Source organism: Trachemys scripta, chromosome 10 (genome assembly GCF_013100865.1).
Source record: "Trachemys scripta elegans isolate TJP31775 chromosome 10, CAS_Tse_1.0, whole genome shotgun sequence".
Lineage (NCBI taxonomy): Eukaryota > Metazoa > Chordata > Testudines > Emydidae > Trachemys > Trachemys scripta.
In genome coordinates this window covers 60845424-60861621 of record NC_048307.1, presented here as the reverse complement: position 1 = coordinate 60861621, position 16198 = coordinate 60845424, and the positions used below count along the sequence as shown (strand labels likewise).

General features: G+C 43.4%; 1 protein-coding gene across 1 annotated transcript in view; it reads right to left on the bottom strand.

The window, feature by feature from the left end:
* The window catches only part of PRTG (protogenin), a 122898-nt gene that overhangs the window by 49664 nt on the left and 57036 nt on the right, over positions 1-16198 (bottom strand). Inside the window, exons 7-10 of the mRNA XM_034784781.1 lie at positions 15809-15968; positions 14775-15022; positions 9340-9504; positions 1029-1334 (exon numbers count right to left, since the gene is read on the bottom strand). Coding sequence (XP_034640672.1) covers positions 1029-1334; positions 9340-9504; positions 14775-15022; positions 15809-15968 — 879 coding nt within the window. The remainder of the gene's footprint in view (positions 1-1028; positions 1335-9339; positions 9505-14774; positions 15023-15808; positions 15969-16198) is intronic.

Below are 16198 nucleotides of genomic sequence, written 5' to 3'. Positions count from 1 at the left end.
CTGTGATTCCATAATAACCTCCTACTTCCCCTCTGCCCCAAGCATAAGAATTTAATAAATTATTACATCACCCAATGCCAAATATGGTCTAGGCTACTGCCTCATTAAGAACATTTAAGAAATAAACCTTTACACAAAAACCTACACGTTTTTGAAGATCATATTCTTGCTGAAGTTTAATGCTTTCATAAGTGCTATTACTGAGTAATAAGTAAACTGTTTGACTTACATTACAGTAAAACACCGTGGATCAGATTGAGGACTAGTGGATCAAAAAATGAGGCTGACTGGCATATGCAGAAAAATATAGGCACAAATGTGACTATATTGATGTATGCACTTCAAGTAGCCACATGCATAGCTGGTATGTGTAAATTCCCTGATTTGCAACCACAATTTTTTGCACTCCATTTTTAAAACTATATTTATGCAAGAGACTTCAACATCATTGTTAAGGAGGCCAAATGCTAACATGCTTGAGCTGCTTCTGGCTTAGAAATATGGCTTAAAGCCCCTAAAATGAAATGTCAAACTTGTAAATATCAAATATGAAAAAGAACTAAGACCAACACAGTGACAGATCAGCTCTTTGCCTTTAACACCATGCAAAAGGCCCCACATAGTACAGATTAATTAAAGCAGTTAGGTATAGTTCAAATTGTGCCTCAAAAGCAAGACTGATCTAAATTAATTAATTGATTGAAAAAAACAGTAGGTTGAGTAGCTTGAGCTCTAGAGGTTCCACACACAAAATGAGGGTTTTAGCAATATCTGCTGCAGCACTCAAAAAAAAAAAAAAAAAAAAAAATCCACTTACCCTCTCCCCCACCCAGAAAAACATTGTATTTCAAATCTGCACAACTTGGCAGGAAATCATCATGTGAAATTCACTAAATAAAAACGCAGAACTTCTAACAGCGGTCTGGTCCACACTGAAGACAGTTGTAGTCTTTCCGGTTTCTTTAGTAAGATCTGGACCAGGCCCACACTGAACTTTTATCCAAGGGATTTGAGGAAAAGAAAATCACCTTTCACACTTGTGGCTTTGGGGGTCCGGTGGGAAGTCCATAGAGAGGCTTCTCCCCAGCCTATCCTCGTCGCAGCAGTGATACGAACCAAGTAGACACTATCGGGCTTCAGGCCTCCCAGGAGATACTCATTTGTGGTCCCTGGAAGCTCCAGAACCTGGATAGTGCTTTCTGCATTGAGGCGAAAAGACACACGGTACGAGACCACTTGGCCTCGCCTGAATTTGGCTGGGATCGGCAGCCAGGAGATGAGAATATCTGTGGGACTTCGACTTGTCAAACTGATTTCAGGAGCTCTCAAAGGAACTAAAAATAAAGGAAATAAAGTTTTCAAAGCTTGATGTATGTAAAAAAACATAACAAATACACACAAACCCCTTAAGCAACTGTCTTATTACTGTGCCCCTCAGTAAAATTTCCCTGGAATATTATTGGACTGTCAAAGGAAGTCTGGTGAATCTAATTTATTTATTTTTTAAATAACCTGAAATTGGTTATATTTCTACCTTCTGTATACAGTAGTGACAATAATAAACCTGATCCTAGAAGATACTCAGTACCTTCATCTCCTACTAATTTCAATAAGAGTTGACTGCAACAGCATCTGGGTCCAAAATGAGCACATTTTTGTTGCAGCAATAAGGTGTACATGTTAACTAGATCACAGTTCATAGGAAATAGGGAGAGTGTCTTTTCTCAACATTTGAAATCTTTACAAGAAGCACATTCCACTCAAAGAATAAAAGGCCCTCATTTTTTAAATATCCTTTTAGGTAGGAATGGATTTCCATTCAAAGCTAAAGAAAATGCAATGAATTTACCTTTTAGGTTACATATCTGATCATTTCAGATGTTTGTGAACAATACAGATTCTGTGTGAGTGAACAATGAATCTCTCGCTACTAACAAAATAAGAGAGGTACCTGTCCCAGTGAGGGGTTCTTTACTGGCAGAGAGGTTCAATCAGGCATTTCAGGTAACTGGCTGTTTCCTGATGGGTAAAGATCCAAAAACTGTTTGTGGTGGGGTGCCTACTTGCCACCAGGTGAACCTGTAGAATGCTAGGGAAAAGGCACTTTGACTTGAGGGTAAGAAGACAGTAGATAGTCCTGCTATTTTGGACTGTCTCTGGAGATATCCAGAGGAGAGCAACAATAATGATTAAAAGGTTTAGATATAAAATGGTAAAAGGTTTAGAAAACCTGACCTATGAGGAAAGGTTTAAAAAACTGGGCATGTTTAGTCTTGAGAAAAGAAGACTGAATAAGAGTCTTCAGATATGTTAAGAGTTGTGATAAAGAGAAAGGAGATCAATTGTTCTCCATGTCCCTTGAAGGTAGGACACAAGTAATGGGATTAATCTGCAGCAAGGGAGATTTAGGTTAGATATTAGCAACATTTTCTTATTATAAGGGAAATTAAGCTCTGGAATAGGCTTCTAAGGAAGGCAGTGGAATCTTGATCACTGGAGGTTTTTAAGAACACCTATCAGGCAGTGTTCCCTCAAATTTTTCCCACCCATGTGCGGAATGAATTTTATTATGTGCACCAATACGGAGGTGATGTGTGACACATCACCTTCATATCGGTGCACATAACAAAATTCATGTGGTGGAGGTGGGGCCCAAGGGGTTCAGAGCGTGGGAGGGGGCTCAGGACTGGGACAGAGGGTTGGGGTACAGGGGTGGGAGGACTCCAGCTGGGGGTGAAGGCTCTGGGATGGAGCCAGGGATGAGGGGCTCAGGGCTGGGGCAGAGGGTTGGGGGGGGAGGGCTCCAGCTCGGGGTGTGGGTTCTGGGGTGGGGCCAGGGATGAGAGGTTTGGGGTACAGGAGGGTGCCCTGGGGCTACGGTCGGGAGAGAGGACTCCTGCCAGCTCTCTTTCCCCACAGCAGCAGCTGGGCTGCGGGGGAGAGATACCTCTCCCTGCCGCAGCAGCTCCAGGGCTGGGCCGCAGGATAGGCACCCCTGTCCTGGCCCCTGCAGGTCCGGGCCAGGGCTGGGTTCAGGTCGGGCCGGGTGTGGACCAGGCCTCCCGGGTTCAGGGTTGGGCCGGGCTGCTGCGGCTGGGCCTGGGGCCGGGGTGGGGGCACCACAGCAGGTTCAGGCCATGGCATAGTTGGAGCCAGGGGGCTGCCATGGCCGTGGCAGGTTGGGGGCCGGGCTAGGTTGGAGCCAGGGAAGGGGTTCCCCTTCCCCGGCAGATCCCCAGGCAGGTTCCCTGAGTGCCTACACAGTGCTAAATAGGATGCCGCACGGCCGTGCGGCTTACAGGGATCTTAGCTATCAGGAATGGTCTAGGTTTACTTGGTTCTGCCTCAACGCAGGAGGCTGCACTTGACCCCTCAAGGTCCCTTCCAGCCCTACGTTTCTATGATTCTCTGATTGCATATATGGTTTTGTTAGGACCAAGTAGAGAAATGTTTCCATTTGGCTAGGTTAACATTTTCTGATGGAGTCTTTTCCGCTGTTAAGAATGATTTGCATGACTTCAGGACAGGAACGTTCCAGACTCAATGTCCAAACGAACACCAAGTCATGAGATGAAGATCATTGGGGTTCAGTTGCCTGACCGGTTGTTGTTCTGGGTCAAGATATCTGGAAAGGTCCAAACTGATAGGTGGATGGAATGACACTTGTAGGAGGCTTGAAAACCAGAATTACCTGGGCTAGCTGGGGGCCACAAGAATGACTTGTAGCCTGTCTAGACAAATCTTCTATAGACCCTGAGATAGTAGCAGGATGAGAGGGAAAGCATAACTGAAATGATTTAAGGAAGAAGGAGAGCACTGCCCATGGAGCACTGACCTTCATCTCCCCTGTAGCACTATATGTTGCCCTTCCTGTTTGCCTGAGATGCAAACAGGTCCCAAGTCAGGGTTCTCTACTCAGTGAAGATACGATTTACTAGTGAATCATTTAACGCGCACTCGTGATCAGTGGCAAAATGTCTGCAGAGGCTGGCTGCCGGTGAATTCTGGGTTCCTGAGAGGTATACTGCCAATAGGGTGACATGTGGTTCTTTAAGCACCAGTTCCATAAGCTGACTGCTTCTATTCAGAGGGGGATGGAGTGTGCCCTCCCTGCTTGTTTATTTAGAAAACAGTGGTTATGTTGTCTTACATTATCAGGATGTGCTGGGAATTTATGAATGGTATGAATGCTTCACAAGCCTCTTGTAGTGCTCTCAGATCCAGAAGATTTAAGTGCATTCTGGCTTCTCGGGGCATCCACGTGCCTCGTGCTGGGTGATGGCCCACATGGGCTCCCCAGCCTATTAGAGAGGCATCTGTAATTATCATCTTGTTAGGTGTGGAGGACAGAAAAAGAACTTCCACACAACATGCCCAGGGTCCTTCCACCATGCCAGAGAGGCCCTCACCTCAGAGGGAATTGTCACTATGGTGCTCATGCTGTGCTTGCTCTGTGTATATAGTGTTCAGAGCCAACCTTGCCGGCAACAGAGGTGGAGTCTGACAAATGGCATCATCATAAGTACATGATGCTATATGGCACAGAACAGTAAGGAATATCCAAACTGAGATTCAAGGGCAGCACGTAACTAGAGCTGTTAGAGTTCCCATGGCCCAAAAATTTGTCCATGGGGAGGTACGCCCTTGCCATGATTGAATCCAGTGCCACTCCTATAGATACCATGATATGCATCGGAGTTAGGGTTGACTTCTAGCATCCCTGAGAAACTGTGTAAACCTGGAGATAGAGAAGTGACAAGACTGAGGTTAAGACTTCCAGGAGAGACCTGCCGGTCAGAAGCCAGTCATCCAGGTGTGGGAAGATGATGGAGCTGCCTTGTCTAAGCTGAGTTGCTGCTATTGAGAACACTTTTGTGAAGACTCTGTGAGCTATAGATAGCCCAAACTGGAGTACCCTGTATTGATAGTGGTGGGAGTCCATCACAAATCCAAGCAATCATCTGTGAGAGAGATGAATAGCCACATAAAAGTATGCATCTTTCATACTGAGAGCAATGAACCATGTGTCTTTTTCTAGGAATGGTATTATTAATGCCAATGTAACCATGTGGAATTTCAGTTTGTGAATAAAAACGTTGAATTGACGCAGGTCAAGAATAGGTCTCGAGCCTCCTTTCCTCTTGAGGCTAGGAAATATTTTGAAAAGAACCCTTTTCTGCTGATGTTGAGGAAGTATCTGCTGTATTATTCCTCACTGAAGAAGAGACTGTACATCTTGAAGGAGGATCGCCTCGTGAGAGTGATCCTTGAAAAGGGATGGGGAAACGGGTTTTGGAGGAGGTGCATAGAGAAACTTGATCATCCAGAATGGATGATGTCCAGCCCCCACCTGTTGTCATTGACACCCAATTGTGGGAAAATTTTGCTAGGTATCCCCTGAAATGGATCTCAGAATCATATGGAGATGGGATCAATATTGGTTCACAGCTCCATAGCATCATGTCAAAAATATATCTTGGTTGGAGGGTGAGGATGGGTAGCTGTGGCTGAAATGATAGGTGCAGGGTATCTTGGCCTCAGCATTTTCTGTTATTTGCGAGGTGACTCATAGGAACGCTGGTGATAGACGGATTGTGGTAAAGACCTTGGTTTGTAGGGCTGTTTATTATATTTTCTCCTTGGGCCAGGTATATATATATATATATACACACATATATACACACACACACACACACACACACACACAGGAAGTAGAGGGCTGCCCTAGAGTCTTTCAATGAGTGCAAAAATTCATCCATCTCCTCATTGAAAATACTTGTTTCATCATAAGGCGAGTCCTCAACAATATTTTGAACTTCCCCAGGAAACCCCAAAGAGAGTAGCCATGATTTCCAACACTTCAAAATGCTGGTTGTCCTGGATCTTGATGCCATTTCAGCCACACCAACTGCAGCTCCTATAGGGGTTTTGGCCACTAGCCTGCCCTCATCAATAAGGGCTTGAAACTGAGCCTGTCTTGCTGATACTTTGAGGTTCTAAACTGGAGGCTGGCAGATGTAAACACCATTCTCCCCATAAGGTTGACACACTTGGCTTCCTTATCTGAGAGGATGGCCCTTAAGTGCTTTGTTGCCTGGATTTTTCTGTGGCTGCCTGGACCACCAAGGAGTTCAGGGCAAGGTGGGTAAACCAGAACTCTACTCCCTTAACTAGGGCAAAGTACCACTTCTCTGCCCTTGTGATAAACGAAGGGTGGGGAAGCTCCCTTTTATGGGCACCCAGCCAGCTAGTTATCTATAAAATCCCTGTTAGTAGCTGTTCTCTACTTGCTTTACCTGTAAAGGGTTAAAAAGTCCATAGATAAAAGGGAGGGAGTGGGCACTTGACCAAAAGAGCCAATGGGAAGGCTAGAACTTTTTAAAATGGGGAAAAAACTTCCCCTTTGTCTGTCTGTGCTGTTCTCCCGGAGAGTAGAGACAGGGCTGGAACAAGCTGTGAAAAAAATCACCAGATCATACCTAGAAACTACTCATTTGAACCCCCAGATATGTAAGTAGATCAGGAAATGTCTAGGAAGACATGTTTAGGTTTATCTCTTATTTCTTTATGGCTTGTGGACTCCTCTGTGCTAACCCCAGGTGCTTTTGTTTTGCTTGAGGTCCAGTTTAAAGGTTACAAGAGAGCTATCTTTATGCTTAATCCTTGTAATTGTTTTTTTAAAATCTAGCAAAAAGCCTAATTTCCAAATGTATTTTCTTTCTTTTTATTTTTAATAAATTTTACCTTTTTTTTTTTTTTTTTTTTTTTTTTTTTTAAGAACAAGACTGGATTTTTGTGTCCGAAGAGGTTTGTGCACATGTTTAATTAGCTGGAAGCAACAGATCATTTTCTTTTTCTTTTTCAGCTCTTCCCCAGAAGGGGGGGGAGGGGCTTGAGGGCACCCTACAGGAAGGAATTCCCAAGTGTGCCTTCCTGGGTTCTCAAAGGGTTTTTTTTGCACTTGGGTGGTGGCAGCATCTACCCATCCAAGGTCAGAGAAAAGCTGCAACCTTGGGAGTTTAATGCAAGCCTGGAGTGGTCAGTATTAATTTTTAGAATCCTTGTGGGCCCCCTCGAAGTGCCAGAGTGGGGAAATCAGCCTTGACAGGGTAGGTACGTAGGTAGCTAGTTTGTGCCATACACCCCTTGCCTGTTCTAGTATGGCTTCATTTACTGGGAATGCAGCCTGCCTGGAGTCCATAGGTTGCAGGATATCTAGGAGCTTATGTTGAGGGTTCTGAACCTCCCCCTACGGACTTTTTAAGCTCTTCCGCCACCCTGGGTAAGAGCTCCTGGAACTGCCTATGATCAGCAGGAGGAGACAGAGAGGCTAGAGCGACCACTTCATCAGAACCAATGGTACCAGCTTGTATTCTCCTTCTTCCATGAGTTCAGCCTGGCCCCTTAGAGGAAAGGGGTGGTAAGACTCCCTATTGGAGTGGACAGATTCCAGGTAATGTGTGTAATGGTTCCAAGGGTCCCAAGCAAGCCCGTAGGAGGGGTCAATGGCAGGCTGGGATGGTTCCCAAGGCATTGGATCCAGCCACACATTTCCTATCTGTATTGGCCAAGGCAGGTTCCAGGAGATTCTCAATCCCCTGTCTGGGCTGAATTGCCTGGGTGGAGGGGAAGCTGGTTCCACCAGTACATCTGACTCTCCGAGAGATGCAAAGGTCAGATCTGGGTCCATTGGCTGTGCTGCTGGTTATGTTGGGAGAAAACTGTGACTAATAGCTGGGACAGAGGATAGATTTCTTCCAAAATCCTGGATTCCTGCAGGTGTTTGTGTCTCCCTGGTTAGTATTGGTCCCAATAACAAGGGAGATGTTGGGTCTGGGAGGACAAAGATATTCTCTGGAGAGGTATAAGTCACCAGCACCTTCAGAGGTTGCATCTTTTCCAGGGGTGGCTCCAGGCACCAGCGTAGCAAGCGTGTGCCTGGGGCAGCAAGCCACGGGCAGCGGCCTGCTGGTCTATGTGAGGGCGGCAGTCAGGCGGCCTTCGGCGGCGTGCCTGCAGGAGGTTCACCGGTCCCGCGGTTTTGGCGGCAATTCGGCAGTGAGTACGCCGAAGCTGCGGACCACCCACAGGCATACCGCCGAAGGCCGCCTGATTGCCGTGCTTGGGGCGACAAAAAACATATAGCTGCCCCTGATCTTTTCACTCTATACCACCACAGTAGGTGTAGATAATGGTTCCTTAAGGGGCCATAGTGCTGAATGAGTCTCCAACCTTGTAGGTTTTGACAGTACCGGCAGTTCCCAGTCCTTCAGGACCCAGCGTTTATTTTTAGGTGGTACTGCAATCGGTGTTGAAGATGATGCAGAGGCTAGGGCTGAAGGAGTCTTGCTCCTATGAGTCTTTTGAACATGTTCATGCAGGTAAGAAGGGCCTAACTCCTAATGGCTTTGGATGGAAGGCTCACCCAACTTGTACAGGGTCAGGGAAGGATTTCTTCTCTTAGAGGGCCTGGGGGGATCTGGTTTTCTTTGTGAGAGTGCTCCCTACTCTCATTAGGGGGCCCAGCCACAGGTTTCTTCCCCCTCTGCACTCTGGAGTTGGACATAGTACCAGTGGTGCCCTCCTTGCTGACTCTGGCCAATGTACAGGGTGGTCTGCCCAACCTGGGTCTGACTAGAGCCTCATTAAGGGCTCCATAAGGTGCTTTCAAAGCCAAAGCTCTTGTGCCTGTCATGTTCTGCTGGGAAAAGGGTGGCAGATACCGCACTTAGTGGAGATATCTGCTTCTTTGGGGCAGCACCGGTGAGGTTACTGCTGACCAAAAAGCATGGGCAGGAGATGAGGGAAGGTTTTTTAAGCCCAGTATCCTCAGCATAATCTAAGTCCCGTCCTGGTCTTCCAATGCACTTCCCCGTTGTGAATTCTAACACTAAGAATAATTTATAACTTTGAATATATTTACAGGAAAAAGTGAAAAGACATGAAAATTCCAACTCAGGTCATGCAGCAGAAAGAAGGAACTGGAGAGGCAGTTGGTCTGCCCCACCCCTTATACCCTCAGTGCAGAGCAGGAGGAGAGCAGGGGCACAAGTGCAGACCAACAGATACTACCTGCAAGCATTCTCCAGACTCCAACGCATGTGAACCCACAGTGGAATACAGATAGGGACCAGCACTTGAAGAAGGATGTTCTTTCAGCATAAAATACATATACCCTTTGTAATACAGCATGTTTTTTATCCTCATTCATTTCAGTGGCCAGTTCAATTTTGTATGTACCCCAAACTCCCAATGATGTCAGTGGCATAGGATTGCACATCTGTTTTAAATAAATAAATACATATGCATATTTTGCTCTACAATATTTATTTGACTTACCATCTTCAAGGGTGTGCTGAGTCACGTGATCCGACATCTGACTGGCTCCCATGGGCATGTAGGCCACAATATAAAAGGTGTAATTGCTGGCTGGTTCCAAGTCATCAATAATGTAATGAGTTGTGTCATTTCCAATAACCACTTGATACTCTTCATTATTTAAACCTGGAATAAAACAAGAGTTAACAGAAACAAAAATTGCTGTCAGTCTCTTAACACAAGATGATCCATTACTGCCAGGACGGTGGTCAAATAAAAATCCTACACTGTAGTTCTTTTGTGAATGGAAGTAACTGTGTCTTGCTATAAATTCCAGCGGTTCAGGTTTTTTTCTGAATAAAAGATGCTGAATAGCATGAATCTATTCCGAAATCCTTTCATGAATTAGTCACAACAAACTGTGTCCAATGTACAGTAACACAACAGACGAGCTCTAATAACCTTATCATTTGTAGCTAATCTTTAATTCTACTTGTTTAGAACCAGTGTGTTTTTTCAAAATCTATTTACAGAGCCTTCATATATTAGACTGAGGAATGTGAGGCTCCATTCTACTTAAAAAAACAAAACAAACAGAAAGAAGTCATTCTGCAAAGGATCTCATTTTAGGCCTGGGAATTCTATTAAATTTGATTGACATGGGTTTTTCTTTAATTCAGAAAGAAGACAACGGGATTGGTACAGAATGAACTTCAAAAATGTTTTGCTCCTTAATGAGCTGTAAAAAAATTCTCAGCAATTCATATTAAAATATGCATAGCAATGTATAGAGCAGGCCTTGTCTTTGTCGGGCTTTATTCCTATACAGAAAAGCTGCAAAGTGGAATAGGTTTGGTGAAAGCTGCTGTGCTTAACAAACAATTCACACCAAATGCATGTCAACTTAATCAAAACTCTGTAAGAGCCAGCCCCTCCTCTTCACAATTGAATTTATAAACAAAACGAAAGGCAAATTCCACCATTAAGTTTTCCCACATTTCTGAATTAACTTGATAGCATTTTAATTAGACAAGATTACGACCATCTCATAACAGACTAGTTAATGGCTTGTTAATTAGGAATTGCATGGCACGATTTCTGACCTGCTAAACAAGATCCTTGAGCTCAAATTAAAAGGACTTGTTCTTTCATTGAATGGATTGCTAGGCCTCATGTGGAGGTCCTAATGAAACAGCCATAATAGAGAACAAGGCTTGCCTTCCACCACAATCAGTATCCCCTTTGTACCTTTTCTAAATCACTAACAAGGAATTAACACACTCCAACATGCATTCTCATCAGACTCTTATTCTTCTTGCTACCATGACCCCTGATTTGAATGTAAAATATTCTGCTTTAAAAAATACAAAAAACACACCTGTTAGTTTCTTCAACCAACTTTATTAAACACTAGCCTTTTTGGGGGCAAAGGGGGTTGAGGCAGTTTTGAGAGTGCATTTTATAAATGCTAGACTTGTTGTGGAATTAAATGAAGAATGGAGGGATCTTTTGTTTTTAACCACCTACAATGTTGTGAACATGAAGAGGGAAATCTTTGGAACTGCATACGATTAAGTGCATTATAAAATATTATTTTCTATTTAAACTAGAGTTTATAAGATCCTGATGATCTGTCTAATTTAGGATAGCTCCATCTGAAAACATTGTTTCATTTGGAGATTTTAGGACTGGATGACTTGCTTACTTTTACACTAACCATTAATGTGAAATTCCATCCTTCTCCTAATTAAGGAAAGCTTAAAAAACCCAAACCTATATAAACACAGAAAAAAACATTAAAATAAAAAGATAGTATGCATTATATTGCATGTAAGTATGAAATATTTTTCCTATGGGATTTTTGTGACAGTACATACAACATACAATTTGAGCAAACACAGCAAAAGAAAACAGGAGAAGGAGATTAAAGTGGTTTCACATGATTACTAATTATTTTATATTAGTAAAGCTGAGAGGCTCCAATGAGCTCAGAGTTGCAAAGAGTTTATACACTAGTGCCCCGATGCTGCAAAAATTTAGGCACATGAGCAACTTCAAGCACGTGATTGATCCCATTACAGTCAAGCCCGTTTGTGAGCCTTTGCAGTATCAGGGCCGAGTTAAGATTCCATAAGTAAGCATAACAAACAGGGAGAATGGAGAAAGGTAGGATGCGGGTAACAGTGATAGTCTACATCGGCATGTGTTCCTATCTCCAATGAACAGCATAAAGAATTTAAGTTTTTGAGATATAAACAAACAAGAGATCTCAGCAGTCCAGTCTATGCTGGTCACTTCCCTAGCTATATGATGGGCTGAATGGCTTATCAAGCCATCTGATTTTCCTTACTAGCAGCTAGCTTACACCTCTCTCTGTGCAGTATGGGCACACACATATACAGCTGCTTCCGTAACAATACAAACTGCCTGATATGCCAGTCTCTCATGAAAGCAGAGCTTTTCAGGGCAGTTTTTCAGGCTTTGAGTAACATCTGTGAGAAACCTGTTCTCAAATGGTTTCACACACTTTCATCTGGGAGAACAATTATATCTGAAGCAAGTACAACCCCTAGATGCTTCTGAACCCTTATGTTTTTTCTACACTAAGAAAAACTGAATGTATTTTTCTGCACAGGTGCAGGTCCACAGGTGCTACCCACTTGGAGCAGGGCTTGTGACACAATGGTAAAAATGCACATATTCTCCTTACATTTTGGTTCCATAGCTAAAGTTACCCAGTGTAAATGCACCAGTAAGTGTTAGGGGTTATCTATATGGAGGCTAAACAGCAGCCTTCCATACAGTAAGGCTATTACATGAAGGTCTGGAGGGATGAGCAAGTAGAGCTCAGGGCTCACTTGGCTTTCCCAAGGCCACCCAGCTGTGTACCATCACAGCAGGTGAGCTTCAAACTCTGGGACATGTTTGACCTTTGGATAAGTAAGAGTTTCAGTTAACCAAGGGCTGGATAATGGATACACACCTCTTCAAAGAGCTACTCAGCTGGTTCACTTCCCGTACAAATATTCAGTAAGATATTACTTCCCAGTTCCCCATGAAGTTACCTCACATACTGCAGTGATGGAGGCCATGTAAGTACCCAGATAGATTATATAGCATGACTTTAACATTCATATTTAATTTGAATGGGAGTTGTGGGGCTAATTCCTCAGCAATTTTGAAAATTTAGGGTAACTTTTCCTGCACTTTATCAATTCTCTGTCCTCTTATCTTTTAAGGCTCTTTCCTCCCTTCAAACAAAATCATCTCATGTCCTGAAAACATCCCATTTACAAAAGCAAAGGCAGCTATTCCTGCATCAGTATTAGAGTAATTATGCTGTCCTTCCGGTCTTCTGCCTACCAGATGGCAAGGCGATATTCCACATGGAGAGCTAAGCATCTGCAATCCTGCCCTTGAATAAACTAGTTGCTGAGTAGAAGCAGAAAAAGCAATCATTCCACTTAGAAAACTGAGTCACACCTAGGAGATCTACTGCAGTCTAGTTCAATCTATGCACCTAACTAATTTTCAAGTCACTATCATAGAGAATAAAAATAGGTGAAAATGTCTAGTTACACCCTTCTGCCCTATTTAACTAACTTTTTTTTTTTTTAAGAAGTATGTAACATTCTAGAGGCTTCAGCAGAGCCTCTAAATAATGAGTTATTTCAGCAAATTTTAAAATCTGAATTCTGATACTGGCTAGCAGGACTGCTGAACTTGACATAGTTTCAGCATGAATGTTACAAAGGAGCACTGGGTCTGTCTGGGTCTGGGATAATTTAGTTGGTGTTGGTCCTGCTTTGAGCAGAGAGTTGGACTAGATGACCTCCTGAGGTCTCTTCCAACCCTAATCTTCTATGATTCTGACATACCTCCACTTTAGTCAAGGAGGGGATGAAAGGAGAGGAAAAACGTACTCCTGTGGGTAAAATGCTATCAAAGGAAAGGGAGCAAACTGGTCATTAGCCGTCCCACTCTCAGTCTAGCCCCTATAGAAGCCCCTTTGCACAAACTCCATGAGTTTTGGGATCTGCAGTGGAGAGATGAATCTGGGGAAAAGCTACTCCCTGTAAACCACGGGGCCAGCATTATCTTAGGCAGGGCCAGCTCTAACTTTTTTGCCGACCCAAGCAAAAACAAAAAAACAAGCAAAAAATGAGCGCCGCCCCGCCATAACAACCCCCCCCGAGCGCCGCCCCACCGAAACAAAAAACAAACAAAAAACCTCCCCGAGCGCCGCCCCACCAAAACAAAAACAAAATCCCCTGAGCACCGCTGCGCCGAACCAAAACAAAACAAAAAAACCCCGAGCGCCGCCCCGCCGAAACAAAATAAAACAAACAAACAAACAAACAAAAAAAAAAACAGAGTGCTGCCCCACCACCCCAAGATTGGCCGCCCCTTAGAAGGTGCCGTCCCAAGCACGTGCATGGTCGGCTGGTGCCTGGAGCTGGCTCTGATCTTAGGGCTTGTCTATATGAGCACTTAGCTCGTGGCAAGGTGGGATGTAAATGTACCTTGCACTAGCCTTACAAGCAGTAAGTCTTCGGGTGAACCCTGCTGCCACCCACTAAAAGTTCTGTAATGTGCTTTGATCTACTCCCAATTGATCAAGTGCACCAGGGAACTTTAAACGTGCAGCAGCATGGTCCACACAGACACTTAGGCTATGTCTACACTACTGCCTATGTCAGCAAAACTTATGTCACTCAGGGGTGTGAATATTCTACCCCCCGAGCAACATAAATTACACTGATGTAAGTGCTAGTGTGCATAGTGCTATGTCGGCAGGAGAGCTTCTTCCGCCGACATAGCTTATGCCGTTCACGGGGGTGGGGTTTTTATGCTGACAGGAGAGCTCTCCCCCATTAGCAAGAGCGTCTTCACCACATGCCCTGCAGCAGTGCAGCTGTACTGGTTCAGCTCCACTGCTGCAGTGCTGACATGCCATTAGTGTGCAGCAAGCTAGCATGAGGCAGATTTACACCCCAGTGTTCATATGGACATGCCCTTACATGAAACCTACTTCTGTGGTGTATACTCCCTAGGCTAGCATACATGTGGGAGGGAAAATTGGCAGAGGCTCCTGTTTCCATGGGAGATGAAAATCCAAAAGAGTAACATGGAGGCATTGGGCCGCTGTACCAATGCTTCTGCCTGTCATGAGGCCCATATTCTTCATCCAGAAGGTGGAGAGGTAAGCCATGTACCCAACCCTCTGAATGAAATGATCTGGCAGAAGCTTTATAGGGTCAAGCATGCAGAGTTTACCATCTTAACCTGGCTGTCCTGTGGGCTTTTATGTGAGAGGGTGTGATTTATCCCCAAAATTAGCTTATGAAATCTTTGTTATTGGCAGACTCTTCCTATGATGAACTATTGCAGAAAACACTGGATGCATGAGACTGTAACAAATATTACACAATCCACTTCAGACTGACACTGCTTACCTTCTGCTTTCATGTAGTGCACTGAATATGCAATCACTTTGTCTGAATTATAGAGCGGCCTCTCCCAAGCTAGCAGAATTGCTGAACTTGACATCGTTTCAGCATGGACATTACAAGGAGCACTGGGTCTGTCTTCTGACATAACTACAGTCAATCTGGCCCGGGACAGGATAGACCCCTGGCTATTTTCAGCCATGCACTGATAAATGGCATCATCTTCAGGAATGATCTGGTTAATCACCAATTTACTGAATTAAAAAAGAAAAAGAAAAAATCATGTCTAACAATAACTTAGCTCAATGTAATGCACGCCACAACTTGGCTTTTGCCCCTGCTCCAGGAAATCTACTCTAAATATCTCATACTCCATTTTGTGTTCATTTTTTCTCAACATAAATTAATATTTAGTCATAAAAATTAGCCTCTTCTGGAGCTCTTCAAAAACTTCCATGCCAGCACTCAGACTTGCAATGCTAATGTCCTACAAACTCAGGGAAATTAAAAAGAAAGGAAAAAAAAATGTTCACAAGCTCACTTTACAAAAAAAAGTTCTAAAATTGCTCTTTAGTAACTTTGTACTCTCTCTTCTGTAACTGATAGTATTTTTTACCTTTAATTGTTTTGGATTTTTTTGAATAAGAGTTTCTGCCAAGTTAATGAAATAGGAGCTCAAACTATGGGCCAGATTCCGATTTCTGCTACACCAATATAAATCTGGAGTAACTCCACTGAAGTCAATGAAATTATTCTAGTTTTACACGGACATAGCAGAGATCAGAATCTGGACCTATATCCACAGAAGGTTTTAGCTGTGGTATTTATGTGTAAGCTAATTTGTGTTCATTTGTTTACCAAGAAGTAGTTGCCTAGTGTCATCAAAAGACAGATTAAATGTTTGGTTTTACTTCCAAATACTTTAATGAACCTGGGAAAGCTGTAATTCACTTACTTGAAAACTGTTCTTTCCTATATAGCAACAATTTATAACTACTGTATATTTCATGACATTAATTATAATATAATGGTAATCTCACCTGTTGTACATTTTAATTCTACCATTGGAGTGTATCCTTCTTCCATTTTTCAACCATGACATTTTGGGTGCTGGAATTCCTTCTGCCTGACATGCAAAACGGGCAGTACCAGCTCTGGGCCTTGTTAAACTTTCTGGCCATTCCACAAATGAAGGTGGTGCTACAGGTAAATAATATGCAAAAATAAAAAATACAACAGATCTAAGGTGTGACTAAAACCAAGAGAATAAGAAGCGCTACTCAGGCCAAGTGAAGTACTTGTGGACATCTCCATGTGAAAAGCACACATGTGTTTCATATACACATATAGCATGCCTTTTTAAAAAAAAAAAAAGTTGTATGTGTGACATGTAACATGAAAGTAAAGACTTTCATATTAGTTCATGTATG